This window comes from Anolis sagrei, chromosome 4, assembly GCF_037176765.1.
Source record: "Anolis sagrei isolate rAnoSag1 chromosome 4, rAnoSag1.mat, whole genome shotgun sequence".
Taxonomy (NCBI): Eukaryota; Metazoa; Chordata; class Lepidosauria; order Squamata; family Dactyloidae; genus Anolis; species Anolis sagrei.
This window is the reverse complement of record NC_090024.1, coordinates 235,502,697-235,523,678: the sequence shown is the minus strand read 5'-3', so window position 1 is coordinate 235,523,678 and position 20,982 is coordinate 235,502,697. Positions and strand designations below refer to the sequence as shown.

The 20,982-nt window shown below is 42.1% G+C and overlaps 1 protein-coding gene across 1 annotated transcript in view; it reads right to left on the bottom strand.

Moving 5' to 3' along the window:
* The window catches only part of LOC132773045 (DEP domain-containing mTOR-interacting protein-like), a 36,373-nt gene extending 15,472 nt beyond the window's left edge, over nucleotides 1-20,901 (bottom strand). The window contains exons 1-4 of the mRNA XM_060771948.2: nucleotides 20,669-20,901; nucleotides 8,092-8,270; nucleotides 3,191-3,314; nucleotides 220-398 (exon numbers count right to left, since the gene is read on the bottom strand). Coding sequence (XP_060627931.2) covers nucleotides 220-398; nucleotides 3,191-3,314; nucleotides 8,092-8,270; nucleotides 20,669-20,754 — 568 coding nt within the window. The 5' untranslated portion in view covers nucleotides 20,755-20,901. The remainder of the gene's footprint in view (nucleotides 1-219; nucleotides 399-3,190; nucleotides 3,315-8,091; nucleotides 8,271-20,668) is intronic.
* Nucleotides 20,902-20,982: the final 81 nt, after the last annotated feature.

Genomic DNA, 20,982 nt, shown 5'->3' with positions numbered 1-20,982 from the left:
GATACCAGTTATTGAAACTACACCTCTCAACCTCTGAGGATGTTGGCCATAGATGCAGGTGAAATGTCAGGAGAGAATGCTTCTAGAACATGGCTATATAGCCCGAAAAACCTACAACAACCCAGTAATTCCAGCCATGAAAGCCTTGGACAATACATCTTTTATTGCCTGCCAGCTAAGAAGCTCCTTCTGTCTGAGCCATGATTTCTTTCCTCTTACCATGCTGGATGATTCCATGCTCAAGGAGGGTTTGGCAGAGCTCTACAGCCTCTTTCCGGTTTGCTGCTTCCCCTTCTTGGACCAGCCAGTCGACCATTTCACAACTGAGGAATGTCCTTTGATATTTCACAGAGTTCTCTTCTCTAACCTTCAGGAAGGAGTCTTCTGCATTGATCAATCTAGAGCATAACAAGGAGGAAGAGGCTGGAGATGTGCTGATCAACATATATATGTATTCATGTGACTTCAAGTTCCCTGTTGACTTACAGCAATACTTAGAGGTCATTTTGCCAGTTCCTTCCTCTCACTTATAGCCTACAGCACTTGGTATTTGTTGGCAGTCTCCCATTCAAATGGTAACCAAGCTAATCCCGATTAGCTTCTAAGATCAGATAGAATCTGGTGCCTTCAGTGTATTTACTATTTAGGCTCTGATTTACAGTTATCATAGAATCATAGAGTTGGAAGAGAACTCATGGGCCATCCAGTCCAACCCCCTGCCAAGAAGCAGGAATATTGCATTCAAATCACCCCTAACAGATGGCTATCATATCTCCTCTCAGCCTTCTCTTCTTCAGGCTAAACATGCCCAGCTCCTTAAGCCGCTCCTCATAGGGCTTGTTCTCCAGACCCTTGATCATTTTAGTCGCCCTCCTCTGGACACATTCCAGCTTGTCAATATCTCTCTTGAATTGTGGTGCAACATAATAGTGTGATACTGGCATCCTCAGATCACAGGCTCTCCCATCCCCAGTGCCATTAGGAAAGGCATCACTTTGAAAAGCATGTATTAGCATTTTGTATGAATATATATTTGTTAGACAGGGTGTTGTTTAGTAAACTAATTTTTATTAATGAATCATGTTTAATAACATCACCAGTGATGTCACAAGGGGTTCTCTCTTGGTTTCATGCTTTGGCCCTGAATTCTCAGAGCCCAGAATAATACAAACCTGAAAACCCTATATGGTACAATACTGATAAGACTGGTTTGTCAGAATACTGGTTTTTCCAAGGTTCTCCTATGAATATTTTTGAGGAACTCCTTCAAAACCATGCTTCTCTTCACCTGTTCAGACTTATGGTCACAACCACAAGAGGGAGTGCAAAGCCTGCAGAATGTAACCAACACAAACAATTACTCTTCAAAGTTGTACTAAACTAGCTAAACTATCCTGTCAGAGGATTGAGAATCCTACAGTTGGAAGGGAACCCAAGGACCATCTAGTCCAAACATCCCTGAGAGGTGGCATTTGCTCTCCAACAAAGGAGAGTCCATCACATTCCAAGATAATCTGTTTCTCTATTGAATAGCTAGAAAGGGGTTTTTAAATGTTTCTTCAGAATCTCCTTTCTTGAATTTATTGATTTAATTTGTTGATGTACCCATTGTCCTCAAAGAAATGAGACAGTGACTCTAAAAATGGCTTTCAAAATATTCTTTGACTAGTTATTTTCTATCCCAAGGCATCAAAACAAGAAAATCTAGTTCAGCATTTTCTATACTATAGTTGTGTGCACCTGATTCCCACAACACTTCACTTGTAAAATATTGTGTGCATTGATGTTGCAAAGAGGAAAAGGAAGAAGTAGAAGTTGTTATTATTTGCAAGGTGTTTTGCCTTTGTCTTTGCCATCCTCTGAGGCTGAGACAGTCTGATTTGTCTAACATCACATAGTGGGTCTCCGTGTGTGTATTTCTAAATTATCTGACACATTTAAAGAGTGTGAGCATGACAATAAAATACCTGGAAACAAAACCCTACAAGGTATGGTTGAGGGAGCTGGTCATGTTTAGCCTTGAGAAAAGCTGTCATACCTGAAGGGTTGCCATGAAAAAGAGGAAGCAAGAGAGAATCCAAACCAATATGTGATGGCACGAGTGGCGCCACCTATGTATAGAACTGTTAGTTGCAAGATTTAAACTGTTGTATCATGCTTAATCCTGCCCCTTTTACCCTGCTTATGTATAGTTGTATGGATTGGTTACTTATAGCTGTCAATCAGTATTGTTTGGCTCCACCTCTTCCTGCAAGAGGGGAGAACTTCCTTTCTTTTCATTCTGCCATCAGAGTTCTTACCAGATGGTAAGTGAGTAAGAGACTTGACTCTAAAAGACCCTGATTTAAGTTGCCTCTTAGCACCAGTTCTGAGGTTTTTTACCCTTGAGACTTGTGCTTCATGTTCAGACCAACCTGAACAACGTTGGAAGTCTCAAGCGCCTTCAAACTGGTTCTTTTGGCGTCAAAGGAAGATCCTGAGTCTTCAAAACATAGGCCATCTGAATTGGGGTTGTGGTTTGCTCCAGCATTCATGGCCATTGAGGAAAGAGGAAACTTGGTGAGGCTTCTCAGCTTCAAACACCTTGGACCCAGGACTAACTGAGACTATAACGTATATTTTCCTTCACCCCTCTGAAGTTTCCAGCTTATTGTTTTAAGAAATGACTCTTTGTGATCAATAAAACTTATTTTGAGTTATTTACAGCGTTTTGGGTTTTTGAGAGTTCCAGTTTCCTATAGGAGGGCAAGAAGCAATCCCTTGGGGGAAAGATGCCACGTCCATCCCTCCTTCATTAAGAATAATAGCCCCCAGGCGCGACGGCAGACAATAAATCCAGATTGTAGGGAATGAGATCCCAACTGAATATTAGAAGACATTCCTGGTGGTAAAAGCTAAATGATTGTGGAACAACTTGCCTGAGGTTAGATGGCCACTTTTGGCCAGAGATTGGACTAGATGATCCTTCAATACTTTTCCAACTCTCTGATTCTATGATTCACATGTCACCAACACTGAACAGGTTTTCATATTTGACATTATTGTAGAATTTTCAATTACTGAACTTCACACCAGAAAAAAACCAAATCAAAGCACCAAAAATATGCAGAGGGAGGAAGGGAGATAGTTCACTCTGCAGGAGTAATAAAAGCAGTTAGTTTTATGATCCATAGACCAAGAACTCACGTACGTCTCATACAGGCTCTGGCCCCTCATGAACACCTTGACATCCTTGTTGAGAGGGAAGGTCCCATCGTCCTTGCGAAAGCGATACAGCAGTTTGGCATCCTTGTAGTCCAGATGTTCATCACAAACTGAAACGAGTTCAAGGGAAGGAATCAGCTTGCGTCCAAGGGGCTTTAATAGCATTAAAAAAGTTAAAATGAATGGCTTTATTTTACTCATTGCTGAAAATATTTTTGTTCTGCTCTTCTTTGTAATACTTGTGCAATGCAATCGTAGATTCTTTCTAGCTGGGTGTGTTTATTTTCTATGTGACATAGCCCAAAGGGTCTCTTCCAACTCTATAATTCTATGAAAACTTTGGGGTTTATTTTGTAACAGCTCTCCAGGCTGTGAAAAATTAATAGCAGCAGGAAAGTGTAGTGTGAGAGATTGAGATCATGAGCAAATGTTAATAATTAAGCCCAGACTAATTGCACCTGCATTGGAGCACCGCAGCAGAATTTAATCCGATTCAAGGTAGATCAAGCTTTCCCCCAGGCAGCAGATGGCAGGGAACCGAACTGTTTACCTTGCTACATCACTCAAGCAAGAATCAAAGACCTGCAAACATTACTCCTTTGGATAACACGTTGCCCATTCTGAAAAGTCAGGAAATTTTGACCTCTGTGTTACAGATCTGAATGTGTTTACTCCAGCCATTTCGAGGTATGGCATTAATGCCAGTAATTTTCCACTTACAGGTTACAAAACATTTTCTTTTTATGATACCGATAGGGATACCTATATCTCTTCCAACTTTTGACACAGGGCACATGTGGTCAAGCAACATTATAGTATGATCAAGAGGGCAAACATTATTAATGTTTTGGCCTGCATCAATAGGAGCATAGTGTCTAGGTCCAGGGAAGTAATGCTACCCCTCTATTCTGCTTTGGTTAGACCACATCTGGAATATTGTGTCCAATTCTGGGCACTACAATTCAAGAGAGACATTGACAAGCTGGAATGTTTCCAGAGGAGGGTGACTAAAATGATCAAGGGTCTGGAGAACAAGCCCCATGAGGAGCGGCTTAAGGAGCTGGGCATGTTTAGCCTGAAGAAGAGAAGGCTGAGAGGAGATATGATATCCATGTATAAATATGTGATAGGAAGCCACAGGGAGAAGGGAGCAAGCTTGTTTTCTGCTTCCCTGGAGACAAGGACGCGGAACAATGGCTTCAAACAACAAGAGAGGAGATTCCATCTGAACATGAGGAAGAACTTCCTGACTGTGAGAGCCATTCAGCAGTGGAACTCTCTGCCCCGGAGTTTGGTGGAGGCTCCTTTTTTGGAAGCTTTTAAACAGAGGTTGGATGGCCATCTGTCAGGGGTGATTTGAATGCAATATTCCTGCTTCTTGGCAGGGGGTTGGACTGGATGGCCCATGAGGTCTCTTCCAACTCTTTGATTCTATGATTCTATGAGGGAGAATGTACAAGATAGGAAAAACTGAAAATAAGATTTCGTAGCATCTCATAATGATAACATGCTGTTTGAATATGGAGGAGATAGAATTGCAGGCTGCAAAATTATGGACAAACACAGACTGTTGTAGAAAGAGAGAGAAACTTACATGAATACATGCTACAATTGGCCCTCCACATTTGCAATTTTGACTTTTGCGGATTTGATTATTCACAGATTTGATTAAATTGTTCTCTCTAAGAATCTCTAGATTCAACAATGCAATTCTATGGTCAACTTTCTCCAGATCATAAAGGCCTAGTGTTTCTTAAAAGGGTGTTCTTTCCAGCAAAAAAAAAAAAATGATTTTTTTAAATTGTCATTTTTCACTTTTACAGGGGCTTTATGCTCCTAACCCCATTAAATGTGCCAAGCTGACTGTATTATACGAATATCTTAATGGGACATACAAACTATCTTGTACTGAATACATGATGAAGGTGGTGGTGGAGGCTCCTTCTTTAGAGGCTTTTAAGCAGAGGCTGAATGGCCATCTGTCAGGGGAGATTTGAATGTGATTTTCCTATGATCTATGCTAGGTGCTGGAGAAATGAAGAAACACCAACAACAGATGAATGGTTATTGAAACTAATGGAAATTATGAATATGGATAAATTGACTTACTTGATGCCATACTAAAGAAGAAGGAAGATACAAATTCACAGAAATGTGTGCATATCCTTACTTTTCTTATATTCAACTCATACTCGCAAAAGAATATCTGTTAACATGTCCTTCTGTCTCTGTAATCTAGGTTCTCAGACGTGTGCATGTGATGTGCCACACGGACATGGAAATTCCCTACCTTGATCCTTTTTGTAGGTACGATGCTCTCATTCTCCCACCCCACCGCAACGACCACACTGCCCATGTTCCCTGTCTCAAAAATGTTAACCATTCCCAGCCCTGCCTCAGACTGGCGACAGAACGCTCTCCGCAAGCCTCTGTTTATTTTGGTTCAGTGACAGCCTGGGGCTGAAGGCAAGACAGAGACAGACCCAAGCCTTGTCGAGCTCCTCGGGAAGAACAGTGCCTGGAAGGGACTCTGCCAGATCGGTGTGAAAGGAGAGCATTCATCCAGCATGAGACTCCCCGCAGCTTCTCACATGACCGGTTCCTTCTCAATGGTAGTCTTCATCACTGTGGACTCCCTTAGAAAATTTGCACTACTCTACTTTTTTAAAAAAAAAAACACCTTCCTACCTCTTCTATCATGAACGTTGAGCTGTCCTTGAACAGGTTCAACATTATCTCTATTTTTTTTACTAACCACATTTTATTATAAAATCAAAGAATGCCATTAATTCCAACACTATGGCAGCTTGCTGTGATATACAGATGCACAGTACTGTACTTTAATAGCTTGGAGAAGTTGGGTTTTTTGGACTACAGTTTCCAGAATTCTCCAGTCAAGGCGACCGTAGCCATGGAGACTGGAAGTTTCTGGGAACTCATTTCCAAGCTATGTAGTTTATGCTGTACTGTTTGAAACCAAACAGGATTTGACCCTTCGGTATGCAGCACAAATCTCCACATGTCAAATTATGCATCGATTGTGTTACACAATCCTTCAGTGGTTCTCAACCTGGGGTCCCCAGATGTTTTTGGCCTTCAACTCCCAGAAATCCTAACAGCTGGTGAACTGGGTGGGATTTCTGGGAGTTGTAGGCTAACAACATCTGGGGACCCCAGGTTGAGAACCACTGTGTTAAATGGTAGTATTGCACCATTGAATTTACTCCCATATGAATAACCAGATGAACAATCCATACATCCATATATATCCAGTGCACATTCTACCCACATACGCGTGCACATCCATGCACATCTGTCCACAAGGAAATGTCTAACTTTCACTTCTGCAATCTTGAATCCAATGAGCATATTATGCACCAGATAAAAATGTCCACCTGCTTCTACAAGGGAACTCATGCATTCATAAGGCAGCAACAGCATTAAAGCCAATATATCCAAATATATAGTCTGCCATCCATATTTGCCAAGATTTGGAACACAGAACCCCAGTGAAAGTGGAAAAACTGCAGAGAGAAAAAATATGATGATTATTATTGGGTGGTTGTAGGGTTTTGTGGGCTATATGGCCATGTTCTAGAGACATTCTCTCCTGACGTTTCGCCTGCATCTATGGCAAGCATCCTCAGAGTTAAGCATCCTCAGAGATGATGATTATGTTTATTATATTTATTTATCCTCCCATTTTTCTCTCTCTACAAACAAGAATCACAACCAATTCAATACAATTTAAAATCCAAAAATAGGCAAACATGAAAATAGAATTAAATATTAATGTTATTAAGAATAAACAGTTAAAATCATTAAAACTGATTCAGAGCTAAAACCACGGCACCCCCTGACTTGATCTTAAACACCTTCATCTTTAAAAGCCTGCTTCAATAAAAAAAATTAGCCTTCCACTGAAAGGACAGCAGGTCATTCTGGTTTCCCTGGACAGGGAGTTCCAGAGTTGAGGGGCAGCCACCAAAAAGGAAGGCCTGCTCTCTCGATCCCACCAACCAAGCTTGAGATGGAGGTGGGACTGAGATAAGGGCCTCTCCTGAAGATCTCAAGGCCTGGGAAGGTTCGTACAAGGGGATGCAGTCAACCAAGGAGCCTGGACCTGAACTGTCTAGGGCTTTACAGGGCATAACCCAGCACTTTGAATTGCACCCAGAAACAGACTGGCAGCCAGTGGAGCTGCTGCAACAGGGGGTTGTCCACTCCCTGTAGCCAGTCCCAATGAGCAACCTGGCTGCAGCTTTTTGGACCAGCTGAAGTTTCCAAGTACTCTTTGAAGGCAACTCCACATAGACTGTGTTACAGTAATCCAAGTGGGATATGACTGAGGCATGTACCACCAAGTTCAGATCCAGCCTCTCAAGGAACCGGTGCAGTTGTCGCACAAATTTTAATTGTGCAAAAGCACTCCTGGCCACCACAGATATCTGGACCTCCAGGTTCAGTGCTGAGTCCAAGAGTAATCTGTGAATCTGTGTCTTCAGGGGGAGTGTGACCCAATCCAGCACAGGCTGGATCCCTATTCCCTGTGATGCTGTGCCTACAGAGGAGCAGCAGAGGAAACTATATCTGAGAAAGATGTCCTGCCTGCTCCTGAGATGCTTCAGTGCTGGCAGAACAGCTTTATTTCACTGTCTTCCTTGCTCCTCTGTGCCTCTACACCACACTCAGGACAGTGACTTATGCCAGTGTAACAGGGTCTTATGCTTTCAAGGTTTATCTCATTCCAGAAATTCTACAGCTCCTCATTGCCCAGCTACTTGAGGAAACTACTTGAGTAAATCTAAGAGTAATTCCATGCAAAGTAAATCCATGCAGCTGAGCATAGAACCCCTAAGCAATATCAGAACAGAAGATGGCACTAACCATGATGGATAATGTTATGGTCCATGAGCTTCTGCATCAACCGAATGCCCGTTTCTCGATCTGGTGCCTCCTTGTGGTTGATCAGCCAATCAGTGAGCTCCTTAGCCACAAAGCAATTTGGATACGTGCGAAGATGGAAGCGCCTGTCCTTTATCAGCTTCCCATCATGCAATCGAAGCCTAGAAAGATGAAAAGATTTCAGTAGTGCACTATGGTCCAGTCCACCATAGTGTGGTGATTTGAGAATTGATCCAGGACTCCAAGAACTCCTGCTTGGTATGAGAGTAAGACACACACTTTCATAGGAAGACAATGGCAAATTCCCTCTTAATAAATCTTGCCAAGAAAATCCCATGATAGGGTTGCCTTAGGGCTGCCATAGTCGGAAATGACTTAAAGGAACATATGAAGAATAGTAGTGGTTTGGTGAAGGCTGCAGATCTTTTTGGACTTTATCTCCCCAAAATTCCCCAAGCCAGCTGTGGTCAAGAAGCAACACCTCAAAGCTCTGAGCAATTAATACAGGAAGTGTTTGTTGCTCCTGTCCAAACACCAAGGTCTTCTGCCTGTTGTAGCTGCTAAACATAGTGAAAGCATATCTGACTAGTCTCAGTTATTGTGTTCTCTCTTGGGCCCAATTACTTCAGTAATTACCAACGCAGAGTAAAGCTTCATAGCAAGGTCAACTGCTCTGAACAAATGAATCTCATGGCCAAGTGAGACTTTTCCTCTGCCCCCAATCCTTTTCCTCAACATTCATCACTGCACAATGTTCTCTCCTGCCCTTGCTCTTCTGGCTCAAGGTCCAGGGCTGACCTAAACATTTTGTTCTCTGAAACAAACCTGCAGATGGGGCTCCCCTCTCATGTCAGGGTCCATAGGCAAATAAGTCAAAAGTAAACAGTTTAGTATATTCTGGGGAGACCCAAGGGTCCCTGGAAAGAAAAATACAATAAAGTAAACACATGCAGCCCTTGATATCTGTGTGGCATTGGTTCCAGGAACCCCTGTTGATATCAAAATCCATGTTGTTCAGGTCCCTGGTATAGGTATTTATTTGTCGTGTCAGGGCAACCAGTCAATTGTATTACATTTCTAACAGAACAAACAAACAGACAAAATACAAAAATTGCAAGTTTGGTAGTTGATTAAATGTCCTTTGACCAGTATCTAGCCCCTTGGAGTGCCTCTGGTGTTGCTGCAAGAAGGTCCTCCATTGTGCATGTGGCAGGGCTCAGGGTGTATTGCAGCAGGTGGTCAGTGGTTTGCTCTTCTCCACACTCACATGTCATGGATTCCACTTTGTGGCCCCATTTCTTGAAGTTGGCTCTGAATCTCGTGCTGCCAGAGCGCAGTCTGTTCAGCACCTTCCAAGTGTGCCCAGGGGGGAGCCTCTCATTTGGTATCAGCCATTGGGTTGAGGTTCTGGGTTTGAGCCTGCCATTTTTGGACTCTCGCTTGCTGAGGTGTTCCAGCAAGTGTATCTGTAGGTCTTAGAAAACTATTTCTAGATTTAAGTCGTTGACGTGCTGGCTGATACCCAAATGGGGGATGAGCTGGAGATGTCTCTGCCTTGGTCCTTTCACTATTGGCTGCTACTTCCCAGCGGATGTCGGGTGGTGCAATACTGGCTAAGCAGTGTAATTTCTCCAGTGGTGTAGGGCACAGACACCCCGTGAAAATGGCATAGTATAGGTATAGGTGCCCCTCAGCATTATCGAACTGCAGATCTCCTTTCAATTTGTGGCATTATATCTTACCAGTCCTGGAAAGATGATTCAATCCACAGTTCTGGAGCCCACAGATACACTTGCTTTTATATAATCAAAGGTCCAGCTGCAATGCTAGTTTGCTTATCTTGTGTAATAAAGTTCTTTGACAAATAGTTGCCTTACTTTGCTTGGCGGAAATACACCTATCTTGGTCCAGTCCTAATTGAAAAGCACCGAAGGCCAATTCTACTAGCAGAATGGTGATCTCTCTTTTTATAATGATATTAAAATGGGGACCCTGATCTAGGTCAAGTCCTAAGGAAAGAACAGAGAACATTTATCTTAATGCTGAATAGGAGAAATGGCTGCCTTTCTCTGCTGAATAGGGCAACTCTTATTTACATACAGTCCTAATGGGGCAACAACATATATATCAGTGGTTCCCAACCTGTGGTCCATGGACCATCAGTGGTCCACAAGAACTAAAATATGGTCCGTGGCCTCACCATTACTACACCATTGCAGCGAGAGCAAAACCCTCTTACAGTGCCGAGGCTTATTAAACATGGTTTTCTGTGGACGAGCAGATGGCAATTACTGTATGTTCTCTTTTAGAAGCTAGCGCTGATGTGGTTTATCCAATGCATTTTTCTGAACCAGCACCCCAAATAACCAAACTGAATCTAAAGTTGACCAAAAATTGATTCATAATCCTTTTTGTACTAAAGTTGGAGAGTGGTCCCTGGTCAAGTGGTCCCTGGTCAAGTGGTCTCTGGTCAAAAAACGTTTGGGAACCACCGATATAGATACAATCTTAATGGGAGAACACAGCATAGCTTAAGTTCTTATGGTGAAAAACCAATCTAGGGCCACTCCTGATTTTGACCTACTGATTTCTTTTAAAAGATCATTTAATCTACTCTCTATATAATATATCAGTAAATTATCTTCAAAGCACTTCTCGCACTTTCCTGTGCAGTCAGCTTTCCGTATCCACAGATTATGTATCCACAGATTCAAGATATGAATATATATATATATTTAATTCCAAAAAAGTAACTTTGCTTTTGCCATTTTATATAAGGATTTTACTACATCATTCTAATATAATTAGATTTGAGCATCCATGGATGTTAATATGCAAGGTGAGTCCTCGAACCAAACCCCAGCAGAGACTAAGTGATAAGAATTGCTCCCAGAGCCAACTAAAGTTGCCCATCCTTGAACTAGGCTAGTGGTTCCCAACCTTTGGGCCTCCAGGCGTTTTGGACTACAAATCCCAGCAATCCTAGAACTGTGGGAGCTGAAGTCCAAAACACCTGGAGGCCCAAAGGTTGGGAACCACTGACCCAACCTGGAGGCCCAAAGAAGCCTTGGGGTCCTTCCAAACAGCCCTATATCCCAGAATATCAAGGCAGAAAATCCTACAATATTTGCTTTGAACTGGGTTATTATTATTATTATTATTATTATTATTACTTTATTTGTACCCCGCTAGCATCTCCCGAAGGACTCGATGCGGCTTACATAGGCCAAGGCCTCAAAACACAACTCAACAATACAACACCTAAAGCAAATTAAAAACAGTTAAGCAGTATAAACAACAAGCAATAAACAATACATCAAGACACTATAAAACTGGGCCGGGCCAGAGTAATGGGTACAAGATTAAATGTGCTGATGTGGCAGGAGGTATGTAGGATTATAGGGCAAGTGCAGTGTGCAATATGCAGCAATCTTAGTTCTACTAAAGTGCTTCTGGGACTTGGTATTGGAGGTTCCTAATCTGGGAAGGCACATCAGATAATGTGGGATTTTCTGCCTTTATATTCTGGGATATAGGGCTGTGTGGAAGGGCCCTTGGACATCTGTATAGATGTCTATAGACATTCACTCTTCAGGTAAAGAACAAGAAATGCTGGAGCTAACTTTCACCTGCTTTTGGTCGTGTCAAGAGCAACCTGAAAAACTGCAAGTCACTTCTGGTGTGAGAGAATTGGCCGTCTGCAAGGACGTTGCCCAGGGGATGCCTGGATGATTTGACCTTTCACCTGCACTTTCACCTGCAAGTATCTATTCCTTGCAGAATACCCTATTAGTGATGCAAAATATGCTGATGCCAGTGACACTTTAAGCAAAATCCCAAGCAAAGCCACACTAGATTTGTTCCCCTTCAGGGCCCAGGAAAGCAGACTCGGGTAGTAATCTCTCTTACCAAAACCTGGCTCCAGTCCCAGAACAGCCTGGACAACTATTACCCTGTCAAGGTCAATAGAAGGACAGAACTCTCCTCTACAATCTTATTCAAAGGCAAAGTCTTGGCATATCAAACATAAATAAATCTCCAGATATCTGATGCCAACAAAATAGCCTCTGGGGCTATTGCAAACCTTGTTTTCATTTAAACAAAGAAAGACTGTGCCCACGTCAAAGTATCTCACTGCTGTCAGATGAGAGTTTGCATAAGCCTTCACTCCATGCACTGGCTTCATGATCATGATTTACTCAGTAAAGTCTGATATCTGTGTAATATTTTGCGTCAGTTGCCATTATTTAACATTGAGAGTGCCACTGCATGGTGTCAAGAAAAGATATGACCATCTCTTTTTCTTGTTTGTAGTTTGGAGATATATCAATGCATACTAAAGTTAGGATTATCTATGCCATCATAATTCCTATTTCTATCTATGATTGTGAAAGCTGGACTATAAAGAAAGCTGATAGGTAGAAAATCCAGTTATTTGAAAGGTGATGCTGGAGGAGAGTTCTGCAAAAAGACAGATAAATGGATACTAGAAGAAATCAAGCCTCAACTCCCCTGCAGATACGGGATCTTATGGCAACATGTTACTTTGACACTGTTTCCTTTTACTTATTGTAATGAGGGTATAAGCAGCAAAATCAGATTTGCAAAACAATGTCAACTTGGTCAATTTTAGATTCCGTTTGGTTATTTGGTGGTGCTGATTCAGAAAATTGCATTGGATAGGCCACATTAACTCTCATTTCTGATGCAAAACATATGCCATTCAATATTCACCATCTGCTCACCCACAGAAAACCATATTTAATAATCTGGAGCTGATGTGGTAGTAGTAATCTTTAGTGAGTAGTCAACCTCTCTCCTCCCGACATACTCGTTGCCTCAGCACTATAAGAGGGCTTCATGAGATCAGTCGCTCTTGTTGCCATGTGTTTTCAAGGCAACTGTGTAGTAATGGTGAGGTTGCAGACCATATTTTCCTTCTTGCGGACTACCTGTGGACCACAGGGTGGGAACCATTGATTTAAATAAAATATCTTTACTTGCTGAAAGAAACAGAAAGAGGGCCAGTAAATTCCACAATGTGAGTCAACCATGAAGAAGGCTGTCTTGTGTTTACCAGTGTGGTGAATAACATTTTCTGATTACTCTTCAAAATTGCCTTTTCAAGGCATTTTTAAAGAATCTTTAATAGGTATTCTTCACATGTCATATCAGTCCGTTTTCAGTCCTAAGTGCATCAAAATAGTTCTCCTGTGTTCCATACCATTTTAACTAAAAACTAAGCACACCAGTACATTTTTTTAAATTGCAGAAAACTGAGCATACATTATTTTTCTGCTAGACCCTGTAGGTGGATGGTTTTGGCTCACCTTCTGCTTTGAAATACTTTTTTTCGTGTTAGAAGTGACTTGAGAAACTACAAGTTGCTTCTGGTGTGAGAGAATTGGCGGTCTGCTAGGAAGTTGGCCAGGGGACGCCTGAATGATTGATGTTTTGGGACACTTCTCTCATGTCCCTGCATGAGAAGCAGATGGGAGCTTACCCCACTCTCCAGATTCGAACCGCCAACCTGTTGGCTCCTTTGGAATACTCATTGTACCGTTTGTGAGAGACAATACTGTTTCCTACGTTCCCCAAAACCCACAGGCAGGGCAAGTGCAGTCTTTGGAAATCAGTGGTTGGTTTTCTCTTGTTAGGAACAGGATGGAAAAGATCCTCTATAAAACCTAGATGGAACATGAAAGCAGGGGTATTGAACTATAACTCCCCAATTGTATCACCCCAAAACATCTTAGGCTGAAAGAAGTAATAGCTGGTTGGAATAGCATAGTGCAGTTGTTCTGTCACGCACTAGGCCTGTAATAATTGTCTTTTGAAATAGGACATGCACCTTGTGCCCAGCGGGAAGCCAGGGCGCCACGAAAGAGGCCCTCAAGGATTTTCCTGAATGGTCTTTAGATGGCTTGAAACAAAGTCCTTTATTATTGAACAAATTAAACAGGCATTTCTCAAATCTTCAATGAGTCAAAAAAATGCTTCAAGGCTTTAAATCAACTGGTGGCTTCCTTAATCTTGTCCACAAGGGACAGGCAACTGTCTTCGTTAATTGTTCTTATACGTTGAGAGGAAAACCCTTTTTTAACCTCTCCCAGGCTGTCTGTTATCTAAGTTTTGTTGGTGTGGGATCTACTACTGATTCCAAACTGCGTCTTGGTACTGAGTAAACCTACCAGACAAAGCTTGTAGATTCTCCAGCTGGAGTTCTTTGGGTCTGTAAAGCTGTTTTCCCTCTGGAATTTCTTTAGGGCTGTTTCCCTCAGATGCTGTAAAGCTGAGAGGCTGCAAGCTCCCAGCCAGAGCTTTGGGAATTTTCCCCCGGAATGTCTTGAGAAATGAAGCTTTTCTGCAGGTGAAGCTTGTCCACGTCCTCTAACTTAGCTTTCCTCACTAAGACTAACTAAAATGGCCCCCTCTTCCCTTCCCATCTCCCTGGGAGAAGGGGCGGATCCAAACTTAACAATGATAGTCAGGTGGCTTGCCCTATGACTGCAAACCAAAGGAAGCCACCTTTTTCCAGAATCCCTGAAACTTTGAAATGAATGCAAACACTTAATAGAAATAAAATAAAGTTGGAGCTCCTGGTACAGACGTACCAGCACAGCAGTACATTGCTACAGTTTATGACAGATTGAGCTTGTATCTGAACTCCAGTTGCTGGGAAACACACTTTGGAGAAAGCAGTTGACTTCATCATCTGTTTGTGGACAACTCTAAAACAGCCCCCTGCCCATTGTTTGAAACAGACTGCTGGAACCACTTCTGCTCTTATTAACATTTCATTGATTTCTCAAGTGAGCTTGGGGATATTACATTTTGCACTACAACTTCCAGGAACCCCCTCCAGAATTAGTCCAAAGGAGACAATGTAGAATAGTAATTTGACTCTGGAGATCTGGATTCAAACCTCTGTTTAGCCATGGGCAAGTCACACTTTCTCAGCCTCGGGGAAGACAAGGGCAACCTTGCTCCGAACAAACCCTGCCAACAAAACCCCACGACAGGTTTATAGTAGCCTCGCCATATTTTGGAATTGATTTGAAGGCACGCAACATCAAACTTTTCCAAACTGAGGTAGCTCAGTCATTGAATTCTAAATATTAACAGCATGTAAAATACAACTGTTTAAAAATATCACTCTTCTTTCCCTTCCTCACTGCTACAATGTACACTGAGATTGCAATCATTTATTGCTTTCTTTCTATATATTGTTTTAAAAAGGTAAGCTTTTCTGATGCAACATGGTATATAGGAATTTTAGGTACATATTATTGCCAGCAAACCCCTCACCCCAATATAATATAATCCCATGTTTGCTTCTCATCCCACCCTAAACACTGGGAAAATGATGCATTCCTAAATCCAATCATTAAACCAGAACTCATAAAAATGGTTCTGTGTGCCATCTCTATGATCCTACCTAAACCATCTCACCCTTTGCCACATAATTATAGGCCATTCTAGCCAGTTCCATTCAACAGCTATTGGTGGTCATTTCTTGTATGTTGCTATATATACTATCCTGCATGGAATCAACAACTTGGAAGAGATCCCAAGGGCCATCCAGTCCAATCCAATTCTGCCATGCAGGAATGCAAAATGAAAGCCCTCCGGACAGATGGCCATCCTGTCTCTTTTTATAAACCTCTGGAGAAGGAGGCTCCACTGAACCTGTCAGCGGCATATTCCTCTCTCAAACAGCTCATACCATCAGAAAGTTCTTCCCAATGTTTAGGTGGAATATCTTCTCCTATACTTTTAAATCCACTACTTTGTGTGCTAGTTTTTGGAGAAGCAGAAAACAAGCTGGCTCTGTCTTTATTATGACATGATTTCAAAATATTTAAACGTGGCTATCATGTCCCCTCTTAATCTCCTCTTCTCTAGGCTTAAAATGCTTAGTTCCCTAAGCTCTTCCTCAAAGAGATTCATGGTGTTCAACCCTTTTACCATTTTGGTTGTCCATCTCTGGACACATTCTAGCTTATCTATGTCCTTCCTGAATTGTGGTGCCCAGAACTGGACACAGTATTCCAGGTAAGGTCTGACCAGAACAGAATGGAATTGGACTATTATTTCCCTTGATAAACACAAATCTCCTGTTGAGGTAACCTAAAATTACATTGGCATTTTTATCTACTCTTGACTAAACAGTGATCCCATGCAGTAGAAAGCATGTCCTGAAATACCTGCCATATGACAGAAAATTCACAGGTGATCCTCCAACTTGACAGGTTTTGAAATCATGATCAGAATTGATTTTCAAAGATAGTCTGCTGGCAATGGACATTTATAGTTCTTTATTTGTTTGTTTATTATGTTATCTTCCTCTCAATATGGGAACCAAGGCAGCCCTTTGATAGATTTGCCTTATAACTTGTGCGCCAGCTGCACCCGTACCTTGGGAAGTCTGACCTGGCCACGGTAGTCCACGCTCTGGTTACATCCCGTATAGACTACTGCAATGCTCTCTACATGGGGTTGCTTAGGAGACTGCTTGGAAGCTCCAAATGGTCCAACGCTCGGCAGCCAGGATGCTAACAGGAGCAGCACTCAGGGAGCATACAATTCCTCTGTTGCACCAGCTCCACTGGCTGCCGGTTTGCTACCAGGCACAATTGAAAGTGCTGGCGTTAGCCTATAAAGCCCTAAATGGTTCTGGCCCAACTTACCTGTCCGAACACATCTCCTCCTAAGAACCAGCTAGGACATTAAGATCATCCGGGGAGGCCCTGCTCACAGTCCCGCCTGCATCACAGGCATGCCTGGCAGGGACAAGAGATGGCACCTTCTCAGTGGTGGCCCCTCGGCTGTGGAACGCCCTTTCTACAGATATTAGATCGTCCCCCCTCCCTATTGGCATTTCGGAGGAAGGTGAAGACCTGGTTGTTCGAGAAGGCATTCGATTAGGCAGTGTAATGAACATAGGAACACGGAATAACGGATGATGAGATTGGATTGTGATTCTATTGATGAGACGCCAATGATTTGTTATATTGATGCTTAATTGTTTATTACGCTACTGTTTTAACTATCCCTTAATTGTTTTTATGATGTTTAGCATTGAATTTTGCTGTTGTTAACCGCTTTGAGTCGCCTAAGGGCTGAGAAAAGCGGTATATAAATGAAGCAAATAAATAAATAAATAGAATCTTTGTAGGTCAAAAACGATTTGAAGATACAACAACAAATGTGTAAAAGTACTGCCAAATAGAAAAGAAGAGAGATTGCCATACAGTTCAAGACTGGAATCCTTTTGCTGCACATCGCCCCCGGCAGAACTGAAGACGGACAGGTCGCAGGTATGAATCCAGGGAGAATGCGGATGAGCTCCTTCTGTCAGCTCCGGCTCTCCATGCGGGGACATGAGAGAAGCCTTCCACAAGGATGGTAAACATCAAAAACATCCAGGTGTCCCTTGAGCAATGTCCTTGCAGATAGTCTATTCTTTCACACCAGAAGCGACTTGCAGTTTCTCAAGTCACTCCTGACATGGAAAAAAACCATCTTTGTGGTTACACTTTTCAAGGTTTGCACAGTGATAGAGAACGCAAACAAAACCTGCCAGTTCCCTGAGCAATGTCCTTGCAGACAACCTATTCTTTCACAGCAGAAGCGACTTGCAGTTTCTCAAGTTGCTCCTGACATGGAAAAAAAACCCATCCTCGTAGTTACACTTTTCAAGGTTTGCACAGTGATAGAGAAGACAAACAAAGCCTGCCAACTCTGAAAAGCATATTTCTTCAATACCTTCAACCCTTCACGCCACCATGTCCATGGCCTTTTATTTCCTGCCTATCCTAGTGTTGTGCATCAATAAATTCTGGCCAAATTATTGTCCTATATTATCCACCCAAATTCTTTCTCATAGACAAGTGGGTCGAGACAACCAAGATAATTTCCAGCCTTAATTAAAAGCTTTCTCTTCATAGTTTTGCTGTGATTGTGACTCCCTGTTCAGTCAGTATTGGGTACACTTGTGAAGTGCCTCTTATCTTCCGTTCCAGAGAGAATGAGATAGAAATTATCTTGCATTATTACTGCTCTATTAATTGGAAGGAAACTTGCATTTCAAGCTGCTCCCTTTTGAAGGGAACAGATTCTAATGAGAAGCAATTCATCACTAATTCCCCAGCTATCTGAACAGGTAGAAATAAAATGGGAAGAATGTATAAAAGTAGACAGCTTTTGATTAAAAAAAAGGACTGCAGCCCTGAAAAACCCTAATCGTGTTTGATCCGTTCACCCTGGAGAGCCTGGTGCTATAATTGTGCTGTGGGTCAATGTCCCATTTCAAAATGGAAACATGTCAGATCTGAAAAACACAGGCAGACAACACCGAAAACACTGACATGCTTTGGCATCAGTAATGTACAATCTTCACTTGAGTTAGAAAAAAGAGTTAGAAAGGGGTCCTTTTTGTGAATAGCTCAAATAATACTCAAACCAGCATCGACAGCCCTGGAAAGTGTTTCCCAACAAAGTAACTCTTCCAAGTTCTGGTAAGAAGCAAGTGAACATTGGAAAACGATTCCTTCAGAAAAGGACTAGTGTGACATAAAACAATCCAGGTGTTTGGATGCAATAACTGTTTTAGGTTTTTATAATGGACAGGTTTCTCTCATCTCTTCAATCAGGAGTGTTTGTTGTGGGGCACTCCTAATGCTATTGGATCACACATCCCATCAGCCACCACCAGCTTAGTGAAGAATACTGGGAGTTGATTCCAACATCTGGAAGACCAAAGAATGGCCTTACATTGGTTGTTAAAAATTCAAAAAGGAAGGATGTTTGAATGCAGCTCCTTCGAACTCCCTGAGTTCCCCAATTTAGATTTAGCAGATCTAAAGTCTCCTTTTAGCTCTCATTTCATCAGCAGGATATTTTTATTCTAGGATTCATTTCAGAGGAGCCCCCAGTAGTGTAATGGATTGAAGACCGAAAGGTTGGAAGTTCGAATCCGAGGACAGCACGGATGAGCTCCCTCTGTCAGCTCCAGCTCCCCATGCGGGGACATGAGAGAAGCCTCCCACAAGGATGGTAAAACATCAAAACACCTGGGCATCCTCTGGGCAACATCCTTGCAGACAGCTAATTCTCTCACACCAGAAGCGACTTGAAGTTTCTCAAGTCATTCCTGACACAAAAAAGTCTTGCAGAGAGTCTTTTTATGGGCTGCGTGTATGCTGTATTTTACAAATCATTATCCTTTTAAATTACTGATATTTTCACATGATTGCTATTTTTTTCTGTCAGAACCATATGAAATTAATAAGGTGATTCTAAGTTGACAAGTGTTTTGAAAGCATGCACACAAAACCTTTTTATCATCTGGTTTTTAGTTGTGTTTCATCATTATTAATTGTAGTTATTATTATTATCAGGGGTATTTATTGAGGGGTTTCATAGGATGGGGAAACAGCAATTAAAGTCGTAGAAAAGTGCTGTAATCATATATAGTACAAATGCATCTACACTGTTGAATTAGTGTGGTTTGATGCCACTTTAACTGCCATGGCTCAATGCTATGGAATCGTGAGAGTCATAGTTTTACGAGATCTTTTACCTTGGGTTTTTGTAGGTTTTTTCGGGCTATATGGCCATGGTCTAGAGGCATTCTCTCCTGACGTTTTGCCTGCATCTATGGCAAGCATCCTCAGAGGTAGTAAGGATCACACATCCCATCAGCCACCACCAACTTGGTGAAGAATACTGGGAGTTGACTCCAACATTTGGAAGACCAAAGAATGGCCTTACATCAGTTGTTAAAAATTCAACTCACTACCTCTGAGGATGCTTGCCATAGATGCAGGCGAAACGTCAGGAGAGAATGCCTCTAGACCATGGCCATATAGCCTGAAAAAACCTACAGCAACCCAGTGATTCCGGCCATGAAAACCTTCGACAATACATCTTTTACCTTCTCTGCCAAATAATGCTAGTACCTCACCAAACTACAACCAAACTGATTAGTCCCAAAAAGTAACTTTTCCAAGCTCTTGCAAGAACTGGGTCATCATAATATTTATGGGGGGAATTTCATTTGTAGTGCCAGAATGCAAAACTTTCAGTATAAAATTACAGTTCGTATATAAGATACATATATTTTATATAAGATGTGGACACATTTTAATGCCAGATGTAAAAAAATACTTGCATACAGATTTTTTACTTGTGTTGTTGTGTGCTGTCAAGTCATTTTCCAACTTATGGTGTCTTATCACAGTGTTTTCTGGGGCTGAAAGAGTGCGGCTCAGCCAAGGTCGCCCAGTGGGTTTCTGTTGCTGAGCTGAGACTCAAACCTAGTCTCCTGAGTCATAATCCAAGGCTCATACTACTACACCACGCTGGTTCTCTTTTCACTAACCTAACTTTGATTCTTTAGAGATCAATTACATGTGCTGCATTTCTCCATTCAATAAACTGATCCAAGGGCGGAAAGAAAAGTGTCATTTTAGTGACTCCATAAGAAAGAGAAAAAGCAGGTCTTCAAGAAACAGTAAAGGATGGAAAGAGGAAAGGTATACCCATTAAAATATACCTGAGTTGCTCGCCTGCAATCATGACTTCAGCTCTGTGATGCCTCTCTGTGGCTTTCTGTTTTAGGATGCTGCTGAGACTGTCCATTCCAGCCCATCAATGGCAACAAAGGCAGAAACTCCTTGGCAGCTTTCTGGGAATTGCTTTGCCTTTCTGTATCCAGAGCAGCTTCCTGCCAGAATCGTCTTATTAGCACTTCATTAGGAGAGGCAGCCCAAGCAGCGGCTGCTGACATTTCCCTGGCTAAAGAGAAAGAAGGGGGAGGTGGCTGGAAAGCAGAGAAGTTAAACAAGGCCTGCCTCCTACTTTCTCCCT